Source organism: Botryllus schlosseri, chromosome 13 (assembly GCF_051294905.1).
Source record: "Botryllus schlosseri isolate E-star chromosome 13, Bs_hap1, whole genome shotgun sequence".
Classification (NCBI taxonomy): Eukaryota; Metazoa; Chordata; class Ascidiacea; order Stolidobranchia; family Styelidae; genus Botryllus; species Botryllus schlosseri.
This window is the reverse complement of record NC_137248.1, coordinates 2,093,362-2,106,297: the sequence shown is the minus strand read 5'-3', so window position 1 is coordinate 2,106,297 and position 12,936 is coordinate 2,093,362. Positions and strand designations below refer to the sequence as shown.

The following is a 12,936-nucleotide window of genomic DNA, read 5'->3' as shown; positions in this document are numbered from 1 at the left end:
TATGAATATTAAATGTTAATACTCCGTGAAAACAGCCCCGAAATTCCTCAGGCTATCTTCCTGATTGCAGATTAAACTACTTCTACTTGACAAACTGAAAATAGCGAAAACTTAGTAAGTAGATCACAAAATCTTACGAAGTAGAAGTCGAAGTAGCGAAAATCAGATCTACTTGAGTAAGTACCAGAAGTAGAGGAAAACTACTTGAGTACTCCGAAAAAGTAGAAGTACCTCGTTATTGACCACCTCTGCTAATGAATCGATGATATTGGGGCTAGCCAGACATGTAACTAGCTGAAAGACTATCTCATCCTGAAGATTGATCTTCTGGGGACGTCCAATATGCGATTTTCTAAGCGTCTCGGTCTGGGCCATTGCACGTCAAGCCAATATGCTTATTGATATCAGCTGACTCTCCTTCGATGGAATCCTGTTGCAATCGCCGAAGCCGTTTCAGCTAGTGTGTAATAGTGTTGTTGCGTACAAGCGAACAGCTTGTTTTGAAAGAACAACAATAATAATTTGAAACAGAAACAATTTTTAGCATTTCAAAATGCTTTATTTCGCGTTCTTCCAAAATCACAAATCAGATCGCCGGCCGCGATTGCGGGACCCCTGGTATAGTATAAAACGAGCAAAGCTTGGTGTACAAACGTTAACCATTCTCATGGTTATGGGAATCCACTGTGACTTGATATGAACAGATTTTGATGCATTTATTTCCCATTCACAATTTGATTCAATTTTCCAGTTTTTGTGAATTCAGTAATTTTAATTCTAATCTAATTTAGAAAAAACTGTGTTGCTCCAATTCTAATTCTAATCTAATTTTCGAAAAGCTGTTTGGTTATAGTTATAATTGTAATCTAATTTGGAAACACGTGTGTAGCTCTAATTCTAATCTAATTTGGAAACACTTGTGTAGCTCTAATTCTAATCTAATTCGGAAAATCTGAAAATTTTTAGTTGTCCAAGTCTGCTTCATGCACGGCTTGTCATGAAAACAAATTCTTATACTTATCTTATACTGCCGTATAGCCCGCTGTGGCTGAATATGTTATCCTGGGTTGTAATGACTCGAGTCACGATTTTTGGTGACTCGACTTGACTCGAGTCATTTTTTCAAATGCGTAAAACGACTCGACTCGATTCAAGTCAATTTGTGTATTGACTCGACTTGTACTCGAGTCATTGTGCGTGACCCGAGACTAGGGCGGCCAATTGACAGACATTTCATTGTACTTCACTTCGAAGAATATAGTAAAGGCACCACATTATTGATGTTTCGTCTATATCACTCCTGATACTGGAAAATAGGGCTAGAAACTGTTAGAACTGAGGAAAATTACGATATTATAAATGCGAGCCATTCAATATCACTCGAGCATCGTTGGAAAAGTGGGTTGAAGTGGATTAAACTCAAAATTGAACAGTGACCCCAATGACTTGGACTCGAGTCGCAACACTATGACTCGAACTCAGCCCTACTGACTTGGACTAGGACTTGACTCGGTGGTGAATTGTAAATGACTCGACTTGACTCGAGTCAAAACTATAAAAGTGAGATTGACTTGCGACTCGGAACCTTGTGATTGGTTACCACCCTGATGTTATTTCCAGCAAAAGTTATATTTGAATATATTTTTCAATATACAATTGAATATTGAGGTTATGTACCTCCAAGAGTCTCTTCAATATATTTTTTCTGTAGGCCTGCTTTCTAGTCTGTGGCTCACAGTAAGGCCAGCAGGCAGGCTACTTACGTCAATAGGCCTACTGTAGCAATACTATTCCTGTCTTGTCAGCACACGTAAGTTTTAAGTAGACCGCAATGCTTGGTTGAAGCGATGACGTCTCTCTCAAGAAGTTTCACTTACACTATCTGGTTTAGTTCAGATTAGAATGACTAGCATCTATTGTAGGCTTAACCAGGCTCATGCAGTGGTAGGAGAATCTTTCGCAAAACCCGCGTATTTCTAATCAAGCCCAAGCGCTGGGCGTCACAATCAGTATGTCCTGCGAGTGTTAACTGGTGAAGCTCACCATACGACTCGAAATAACTCGAAAACAATGCTTGCAACATCTCCATATATATTGAAATCATAAACATATACGCCAATTACTTTAATATGAATGATAACACTACACCCACTGTTCGAAGCGACATCTTGAGTAAATGAAAAAATAAGGCTATGGTGGATCACAGAGTGGAGAGAACGCTCATCCTCAAGCCCTTCCTGCACAGACCCTTGTTCTTATGGACGAAGTAGTGGTAGCCGGTTGGCACGATGCACGATCCTTTGCAAGTGACAAGGTGACCTCCGGCAGTGTTACATGCGAAGAAAGCGCGCCTGTTGCGAACCTGTTGATGTACAATTGGTAGCTTGTAGTTCTGAGCATGACATAAACAGTAAATTTCAGCTACTCAATTTCCTATACCTGTACAACATTTTTCATTTCTTTTCCCCAGAAGTGAAGCCACTGCCTGGCGGATTTGACATTGACTGTCCAGGCAGGCATGCGAATATCTGTGTCCCATTCGAACTTCATAAGGTCCTCACCTGATGAAGTTTCAATATGTTAGATACAGGTGGTTAAAGGGGCTTCTCATAAAAGCGGAAATATAAAAACCTTCTGGTGATTTTTATCGAACTACTGGCGATCAGAGGTAGTCAAAGTATTCAGCGTTGCTAGTCAAGTTGAAGTATAAGTGAGGCGAAGGTTTTCTACTAAATTACCAGTTGAAGTAGAAATGTTCAGAGCATGCTAAAATTGCTTGAAGTTGAAGTTGAATATGAAAAGTCTAAGGTACTCAAATGAGTACTTTAAAAGTGGATTTGGTCCAGCGGCAGCATACTTCTGAAATATGCAAGACGCATCTTCGTGACAAACGCAAATTGATTAACTACAATACAAATAGGAAGAACCTTCGAAAATACATTCAGTCTATATGTCGAGAAATTTTTATGACAGTTTTACTCGTGAAAGCGATGCATATTCACCACAAAACTACATTATATTTTTCAATATCCAAATTGTAAAAAGTTAGTAGTTTTGCCTGAAAATTGACAAAGTAGAAGTGGCAATGCTCTAAAATTCAACCACTCGAGCAGTAAAAGTAGTATATCCTGCTTGAGTACTCTGAAAAGGTAAAAGTGCTTCGATATTGAGCACCTCTGCGTAATGGTGGAGATTCGAGACTGATTTCTCTAGGAACCCGATTCGTATAGCTATAGCAATATATTCCCAATAAATTGCGCGATCAGCCTCCCCACATATTACTCTTGGACAAGAAACACCTGCAGACTATTTAGCGATAGCCTATATAATACATGATGAAAATCTCACGGATATTCCTCGGGTACATCATAAGCTGCGGAGACGGAATCTTCGCCGCGGTCGTGGCGGAAACCTGGGGGCAGTTTGCCGTGCACACTCTGTTGTGGGTGTAGCACGCTCTGATGTTGAAGTTGGTGGTCGCCACCTCGTTCGGGTTGTTTGTGAACTGCATAAAAAGAGATGTCATGATTAGACTTGCGCTGTGGCGCATTTTATGACATTCAAATATATTAGCTCTAATGCAGGAATGTGCTAAATGTGCGGTCCGCAAAATTGGTTTGTAATTTATTAACATGTACTATGATACGTTTGAGCTGACCTTACGTGGGTCCATAGAAAGAACAAAAACACTGAAGTACTTTTATGTTGACTTTGTGTATGAATATTTTGAAATAGATTTGTTCAATACCGGAATTTCTTTTCGCGCCTAGCACGAACACACGCATTGTTCATTTTTCTGTGTAGTCCGACACCGAATTTTATCGATACGCAAATCAAGAACGGTACACCCCCATGCCTCAATCAGACGAGGTTGAAGTAGTCATCTTATGTACTCAAGTACAATTATAGAAGTAGGCATTTCTGAGTAGATAAAATAGTAAGTATTCTACGCCTAGTTTTGCCTACTATTTTGTTAAGTAAAAGTGGAAGTAGATTAAAATCGGAACCACTCAAGTCATACAAGTAGGCAAACCTACGAGAGTCATCGTTTGTACTCAAGTAGAAGTAAGGTCGTAAATTTCTGCTCAAGTTCTAGTAAAAGTTGCGATCTCGCGGTAAAGAATAGCGAGTATTCTATAGGCCTAGTGTTTCAACCAGTATACCGGAATTCAAACTATTGGCAACCCCCATGAAATTGTTAAGTAGTCCAAAAGAACTATACGCATCGAAAATTCGAATTAATTGTAACCGGTTGAAGCGAAGTTATTGGTATTGCAAAATTTGGATTTCAAATAATAGTATTTACGGTGGGTAATGATTAAAAGGTAAAGAATTTCCAACCGTAAATGCTATCTTTATCAAATCCAAAATTTTGTACTCTAATCACTTCGCTTCTACCGGTTGGAATATATCCAAATTCTGGGTGCCAACCTAACAATTTCATCGAATAGCCAATAAAATCTGAAGACAAATCAAGTTATCTTTGAATAACCCGTTAACGATTGTAATTGGCATTCAGCAAAATCAACCTACGAAGGTATCCATGCTGACGAGGAGCGGGTAATTGCTCTTCCACGGTCTTTCCGATTTCGATCCGAGAATGAGGGAGCTAGCCACGAAGCGCTTGTCAGTTTCAGCCATTTTTCTGTGAAACGAGAAATTCATTAGGATCTAGCAATAGTGACGGTTCGTGATACGCACACTTCTTTTCCGCCCGAATAAAACATAACGGTTTGAGATGCACAGAAGCCGCCAAAGATTAGTCATCGTTGGTAAAAGTAGTAGTAGTAAAGTCGTAATTTTTTGCTAGATTACTGGTAGAAGTGGCCATTTAGAAGACATTTCAACACTCATTAAAGTGCCAATGGTTGGAAAAAGTACTCAATAATAAACATGTAGTAAACAAGTAGATTTAGTCGTAGGATCCCATACTGTAGTACAGTGGTTCTCAAACACCGGTCCCTGACAATTTTCCTGCCGGTGCGCCAGATAAATTATTATAATTTTATGTCCCAATTCCAAAATGCAAGAAGTTGGGTGCTTTTTCATTGATTAGAGAAATAAAACGTCAAATTTTGAACATCTTGAGGAGTGTGGAACCTATTTTTGGCAAGGCGTCGCAATAGAGAGTTTGTGGTCTACGGAGATTTTTAAACAAATTTCAACTAAGCAAGTCTTGGCATTATAATAAAGCAAACAGCAAATTCACATTCCTTTCAAAGGCCACCGATCAAGCACAACCAAGTTAGTGGTATTTTATAGGAATTCGCCAACTTCGCCTTGCAGAAACTTCAATAGAATGACGTATAAATATCCAGTATCAAAAAGGCATCATTTAACGGAGTTGCCAATATTACATTCAAGTTGTCGTAATTAAATTTAGGGTGCATTTTAGTTTTTGAAGGTTCACCGGTCCGCGAGATTGGTTTTGAAGTTTTACGGGTGCCCGCGAGGTCATAAAGGTTGAGAACCACTGCACTGTATATTTAATCGGAGGTACCTTCTTTTAAAATCGCGAGATGTATCTTCGCGACTAATGAATAATGACTTATGATCATGTAGGTTGATATCATCTTCGAAAATATATCTAGCCATCGTGATATTGGGACTATTTCACGCGGTTCTCGTAACAATTTTATTCATAGCAAACCCCCAAACTACTTCATTTTTTACGAAATCAAAATTGTGAAAAACAAGTATCACTGCCTAAAAATTGTCCAGGAGCTTCTTGGAGGTGCAGAACTATAATATAAAATTAAATAGTATATTCATGTGGAAATGAACCAGAGCCCCTAGCTCTAATCCTAACCCTGACCGTAACCCTAGTCTAAAATAAGTAAAATGTGCAAGTCGCCAAAACCTACTTGAGTGCTTTGGAAAGGTAGAAGTACTTTATTACTGACCACATCTCAAAATGCGACATGCCAAGATTTGCCTGGAGCCGGGTCTCTATGGCTAGGATATCCGTTCAGGTATGGTTAAAGAAAATGTGATTGCTTCAGATCAGAGTTTCTTAACCCTTTCGGACCGTCACGGACACCCGAAGTAAGTGTTATTTCACATTTAGCTCAATTGTCGTACAACCGTCATCTGCTTTGCGGAAATATTGATTGCAGGCAACAATTTGACTTTTCTTATAGAAATTGTGGGGCCTTTTTTTGTATTTCAAAGCGAATTCTGCAGCTGCACTTCTTGAGCGTGGCCGTGTCTTGAAAATTCGTATCTTCGATTCTATATGGACAATCACCGGAGATCCATTTCCACACGGATAGGTGTAACGCTTTCGCAGCATATACGGCACCAAATTGAGAAACATATTATTTAACGAACATACAGCCTGGTCATTTCAATACAGCAGCTTATGTTTGCATCAGTAGGTAGTTGGCAATTTGTAAATTAAAATTAGTTGGCACAGTACGGCATTTCATCTCAGACGGCCATTCTGTTGATGCGAGTCCTGAAGATTTAGCAGTCATGAAGCGAAGCGGCCTCATGATTTTCCAAGATAATAAAATTACAAATTAGATTATCAATAATTTTGCAAATTCGTGAAAATGCTTCGCGGACCCCCGATGTAGAACCACTGCTCTAGATTATAAAAAATCGACCCGTTCAAACAATCAGATACTGACGAGCAATGCTTGATGGCCGGAACGCCTGTCATTTTGTTCTCGACGTAGTAGGAAATCTTCACGTTGCTTCGAACGTTCCTCTCGTATTGCACTGAAACAAGCCAGATGTTACCATCACGAATTCAATAGGCTAATTCCTAGACAACTAGATAATTCTATTAGTCTAATTAGACCAATTACAGCGACATCCTGACCAAGCAATTATACTCTAATTTGTCCGTTGTTTCTATTTTCATCATTTTAATTAATACTAATCGAATTTCTGATTTTCCTGAAAATGCTTCAGGAGAACTGTATAGTACGAAACCAGCCGAGCCTCGCACACAGACGTTTGCTATTCTCGTGCTTAAGAGAATGGCCTCAGATTTTATATGAAGTGAACTTGATTTCTGTTTTGTGCCTTTCAAATTGGTAATTGAATTTTGTAATTCTAATCGTAAGCGAATCTAGAAAAGCCGAAAATATTTTGACTGTCTCTATGAGTAATCGCTGCTACTCACGCAGAAGTAGAAGTAATGTCATAAAGTTACAGTCATGTGGAAGCAGGGATTTCCTAGCTAGTAAAAAGTAAGTATTCGACGCGTAGCAAGATGGAAGTAGAAGTAGTCCAAAATCAAAACAATTGAGTAAGTAGTATGAGTCAGTAATTTTACCCAAAATAATGTCCATGGCGGTCAAAGTACTCATAGTTAGTACTCAAGTAGAATTAGAAGTAATGCCGTCAATTATTACTCAAGTAGAAGTCGCTATTTACAAGTAAAGGCATGGTTTTGCCTAAAAAAACTGAAAACTGTCAAGTAGAAGTAGTGTGAACGCGTTTAAGCAGTGCATGTAGGCTGAACCTACTTGAGTACTCCGAAAAGGTAAAAATGGTTCAATACTAATCACTAGGGGAAATTTTTGCTGCAATAAAATCGTGAGCAAGTTTTACTTAATTTTAAAAAAAGTTGCATTTATGCACAAGATTTTTAAAAGTATTAGGGCATGAGACACTCGAAAGGTTCCGCTGTATACCCCAACAGCTCCCATATTACATGTATACTATTACTGCGCCGCTACAAGCTGACTGGTACAGTTTAATTAGATTCAAAGATCAAAATACTACCTGGAGTGGAAATGACTAGCGAGCTGCAGGTTTGACATCCCTGCATTTGACTGTCATCTTGCCAGATATCAAGGTTTTCGCTTCTTATTTGCAAAATAACGAATGCACTTTTAGAAACACACAGTCGAACTAACCAAGCTGTCTCAACAAAACTTGACTTTGAAAGACTATAGACACAACCTGTTTCTGAGTGTGCGGGCTTGACCAAAAGCCAAGTCATATTTCCACTTCTTATGTAGCTTTCAATACAACATCCATTGTAGTAAAATATTTATTCAACTCGAAGACTTTTCGGGTGCCTCTTTTCAAGAGTTAACGGCACACTGAAGGGATTTAAACAGAATGAAAAGCAAAACCAGAAAGGTGAAGTATGACGCAACAATCAGAAATTACATACCATGAAGTCCGCAATGTAACGATGGCAACAATAACAAACTTGAAGAGTACGATACAAGTAACAAAGCATTTTGAAACCAAACAATAACAAACACGAATTAGAACGCACTAATGGGAAATTTGTAAGTTATACAGAAAATCTTTTTGTCTAGATAAAATAGGCTTGGTCAATTGGATGATTGTTGATTCTAGGGCTTTCAAATGAAACAAGGATCTGCCTCGCGCAATGACTGTAAACATTTGGTCATCATAGTTTTGAGCACAAGAAGGGTTCTCACTTAAATGTTGGCCAATTGCCGAAGCGTATGCTTGGTAATCGTCGTAACAGTCGGTTTTGGCGGCTGATTTGCATTGTCGTGCGAACTCCGTACGGTCATTTGCGCAAGTTTTTGAGCGAATCTATTTGGGAATGTGTTGCGTTATCCGTTCAAACAATCTTTGTGATGTACGTCCCACATACCTACTATCACAGTGGCACTTAAATTCGTAGACGACGTTGCTTGCATTTAAAGCAGGAAGTACATCCTGTCAGAAGTTTGGCAGAAGTGGTTTGGTTGTATACACCACATGCGCATTTACACTATAATAACAACGGTGCACGGCCGATTTGATCAACTTTTCAAACCGATTCGTCGATTCGATCATCCAATTGACCAAGCCTATTTTATGTAGGCAAAAAGATTTTCTGTATAACTTACAAATTTCCCATTAGTGCGTTCTAATTCGTGTTTGTTATTGTTTGGTTTCAAAATGCTTTGTTACTTGTATCGTACTCTTCAAGTTTGTTATTGTTGCCATCGTTACATTGCGGACTTCATGGTATGTAATTTCTGATTATTGCGTCATACTTCGCCTTTTTGGTTTTGCTTTTCATTCTGTTTAAATCCCTTCAGTGTGTCGTTAACTCTTGAAAAGAGGCACCCGAAAAGTCTTCGAGTTGAATAAATATTTTACTACAATGGATGTTGTATTGAAAGCTATCTTCAAGTTCTGTACCACAAACCAACTGTTCACTTCTTATGTAGTTCAGGGACTGTCGTGCTTGGCTGGGCCTTCTCAATTTGTAGCTTGCAAGCCAACTGCTGCGTCATAGATAACATTGAGATGGAGCTAATCCATCACAGAGCTCATTCTGATGCAAAGCAACGAGAACAGAGCTATACTAGAAATATTTTTACAGTGGGCCTATGTTTTTTAAATCACTCCTTTACATTTTGCGCAATACTTGATAAAGTTGCAGTAAAACGTTGCACGAAAAATAAAGCAAAATTGTATTGTCAAATTCCTACAAACAGATTATAACATCATACTACATGGGTCACTATATTGTGAGATCCAAAAAAGAGGACCTTTGCAAGTTACAAAAGATATAATACTGGAAGAGTAAACGGGTAATTTAAAGATTTTTACGGGAAATATTATTGAGTTGACTAAGAAATGAAGGTCAATATTTCTACCCGGTCCCGAAAAATACGCCTCCCACGTAAAACCGGTTGGCGTTGACCTATTTTTAGTCGGCCTTGCCGTCATTGCCGCCGAAATCCAGATTGCGCGTCATTTATGGCATTTTAGGTGTCTGTATACAATCGCCTGCCCCTCGAAGCTATAAATGAGGACATTTGGGCGTCCTCGGAGGACATTTTTATTTTCTTTACCAAGGAGGACAAATCCTCCTGGAGGAGGACGTATGGTAACTCTAATACCACATAAATTCCGAGTATTTAGGAAGCTGCCGGAAGCTGTAAAAAGTTGCATAAGTTGCAAAAACTTGCCCTACTGATAACGCCTATAGTCACCAACCTCATCAATTGAACATCACGGTCGCGTCAAAATTACAACACTAGACGAGATATCAACTTTCCCCCAACTCACTGATTTGTACGGAATCGGTTCCTTGGACGACGTGAACCTTCTTTTCTCCATCGGGGAGCAGATACGTTTCGTCTTCCTCATCTCCTTTGGGGTGCTTCGCGTTAGTAGCGGCTCCGTGCATGTACAGAGTGTCGTATCTGAGCACAGGCACATGCTAATGGTTAGAGCTACTGCCTAAGATATATATTTTCAATAACAAGTAGGCCTGGTGATTTCCGTTATGGTTAGGGTTAGGGTTAGGAGCAAGTTAAAAAGTAAACTGTCTATTACATGTAGGATACAAGTATTCTAAAATTATAACCGCATGAGTTTTAGCGTAAGTAGGCGAAAACCTTCAATAGAATCCACGCCGTACGTTTTTATTCAATTGCAAGGTGGCTGTAGCGACTGGACATTGTGACAGCTTCATTCATTGCGTCACCTTTTTAAATCGTTTGAAAATTTTGAAAAATCATTGGCCCCCTCTATTTTTTAGCCTTTTCGAAAAAAAGCTAGAAACGTTATTATAATAATAAAAAAGTGGTTTATACAGTAACCGATAGTTAGAATAGTAAAATGATTTAAATGCAACACAGTAATTAGTTTTATTACATATTCGATTAGTGTGATGGTGAAGTGGTTTTTTCTGTGGAAATGTTTTAATTGTTGGTTTGGTTGAGGGGGGGGGGGGGGGAGAATGTGAATTCAAAATCAAGAAGTACATTATTTCTGTAGTAGTATTTTTGTTCATTTTTAATTCATTTCTTTTGTCACGGCCTCCAAGTTGGAAACCCCTGTTTTACAGCATCATTGATGTTTTTTTTTGCGCGTATTTTTCACGCAGACAAGAACATAGTAATAGTCTCCAACAAACATACTTGTATCCGAGCATCTCCTGGTAGTAGAACAGATCCTGCATCGAGGTCAGGGTATTCACTCGTTTGAACGTAGTCAGGGTCTTATTACGGAACGGGTTGAACGGCTCGCTGCAGTGAAAAAGAACGTTGTATGGTAATACCTCATATCGCATGAGATTGGAGTATTTGGTTGAGCAGTTTATAATTATGCATTTACTTTAATATATACCCTCAAATTGATGCTCAAACTGAGAATAAATGACTCAAACTTGGCCAAGACTTGCACTGGCACTATTCGCATCGACAATTGTACTAATGAAATTAGAGCCAGACCGAGAGCGGATTTTGTTAACGATAAAACGGAAAACCTCGATGTATTCGGCTGATAATTAAATAACTATGGAATCTAGCTTAAGGCGCATCTAACTTCGGAGCATTCATTTGATCCGCTTTACAGACGCTGCTACGTTTGGTCATGAAATAAACTGAAAGGCTGCATCTGGACGCCTGTAAGCTACACAAAATATATCAATATTCACATTCTAGCAGTCAGACTTGGACAACTAGAAAATTTTCAGCTTTTCTGAATTAGATTAGAATTAGAATTAGAGCTACATAGTTTTTTTCCAAATTAGATTAGAATAGTAAATAGAGCTACACAGCTTTTTCCAAATTAGATTAGAATTAGAATTAGAGCTACGCAATTTTTTTCCAAATTAGATTGATTAGAACTCCTGAATTCGCGAAAACTTGGAAATTGAATGATATAATGAATAGGAAATGAATACTGCAAAAATCAGTTCATGTCAAATCACAGTGCATCCCATAACCATGAGCATTGTTAACGTCTGTACACCAAGCTTTGCTCGTTTTCTACTATACCAGGGGTCACCGTAATTGCAGCCGGAGATCTGATTTGGGATTTTGGAAATTCTCGAAATAAAGAATCATGAAATGCTAAAATTGATTTCAGTTTCAAGTTATTATTATTATTGTTGTTTTCAAATAAGCTATTCGCCTGTGCCCAACAACACTATTCCACACTAGTTGAAACGGCTTCGGCGATGGCAACAGCATTCCATCGCTGATATCAGCTGATATCAATAAACAGATTGCCTTGACTTGCAATAGCAAAGATTGACTGCCAAGACAGAGACGCTTATAAAATAGGACGTCCCCACAAGATCAATCTGAAGGAAGAGATAGATAGGCTAGCCCCAATAACGATTCATTAGTCGTTGGAAAGCGTTGTCGGGTATCGTGCGCCGTTCATGTAGTTCAAAATAAAACGACGTATTATATCATGATATTTCTTGTTGTCATCATTGTACTACTTTAATAAAGTATAATTTCTTTTGTGGTAACCATGAGCATCGCCACTGTTTGTCATAACGGCATTGTACAAACGAAAGTTTCAAATGCTACAATTTTGTTCGCAGACTAAAAGCTACTATGCTAGCAGTCTATTATTCGTCACAGCAACTACTATGACAGTACGGTGTAAGTAAGGTGATGGTGGCTTTGCACTGGATTTACCTGCGCGAGAGGGATATTCCTGTTAACTCGCTGCAAAATACCTCGGACACAAGAGGCATTTTCAGGGAAACAGTAAATTAGATCAGAACTAAAATTAGAGCATAAGGACACTACGCAAATTAGATTAGAATTGGAATTAGAGCATGGAAACATTTCACAAATTATATTAGAATTAGATTACTGGCATTTCGCACTAATTTAATGGAATTAGTTGTCCAAGTCTGCTAGCAGTCGCAGATTATTATACTTCTCCGACTCTATACTACCGTGTCGTGACGTCACAAAAACTACCGACAGTTTTTACCTCTAATGGCCAATACCGATATTTCATTCAAAGTTCTTTTTGGTGAGCTGATCAGCCAGTCTCTAATAGTACCGGCCCGTGTCGTCACGCATGAGATTGGAGTATTTGGTTGTATCAAGTTAAAATCATGTACTGTACACTGTACAGTGTCTGATTATGCATTTACTTGTAAGTTATCCGCTTAAATAAATAATTAGCCAAAGAGGACACAAACCTGGCCTCAACTTTAACTTGACACCAGACTCGAACAACTTG

The 12,936-nt window shown here is 38.7% G+C and overlaps 1 protein-coding gene across 1 annotated transcript in view; it reads right to left on the bottom strand.

The window, feature by feature from the left end:
• Positions 1 to 2,071: 2,071 nt before the first annotated feature.
• Positions 2,072 to 12,936, bottom strand: part of LOC145454110 (uncharacterized) — a 35,837-nt gene continuing 24,972 nt past the window's right edge. Inside the window, exons 20-26 of the mRNA XM_080332134.1 lie at positions 10,863 to 10,970; positions 10,006 to 10,142; positions 6,633 to 6,723; positions 4,534 to 4,645; positions 3,349 to 3,505; positions 2,440 to 2,561; positions 2,072 to 2,362 (exon numbers count right to left, since the gene is read on the bottom strand). Of these exons, the coding sequence (XP_080188260.1) occupies positions 2,201 to 2,362; positions 2,440 to 2,561; positions 3,349 to 3,505; positions 4,534 to 4,645; positions 6,633 to 6,723; positions 10,006 to 10,142; positions 10,863 to 10,970 (889 nt within the window). The 3' untranslated portion in view covers positions 2,072 to 2,200. The remainder of the gene's footprint in view (positions 2,363 to 2,439; positions 2,562 to 3,348; positions 3,506 to 4,533; positions 4,646 to 6,632; positions 6,724 to 10,005; positions 10,143 to 10,862; positions 10,971 to 12,936) is intronic.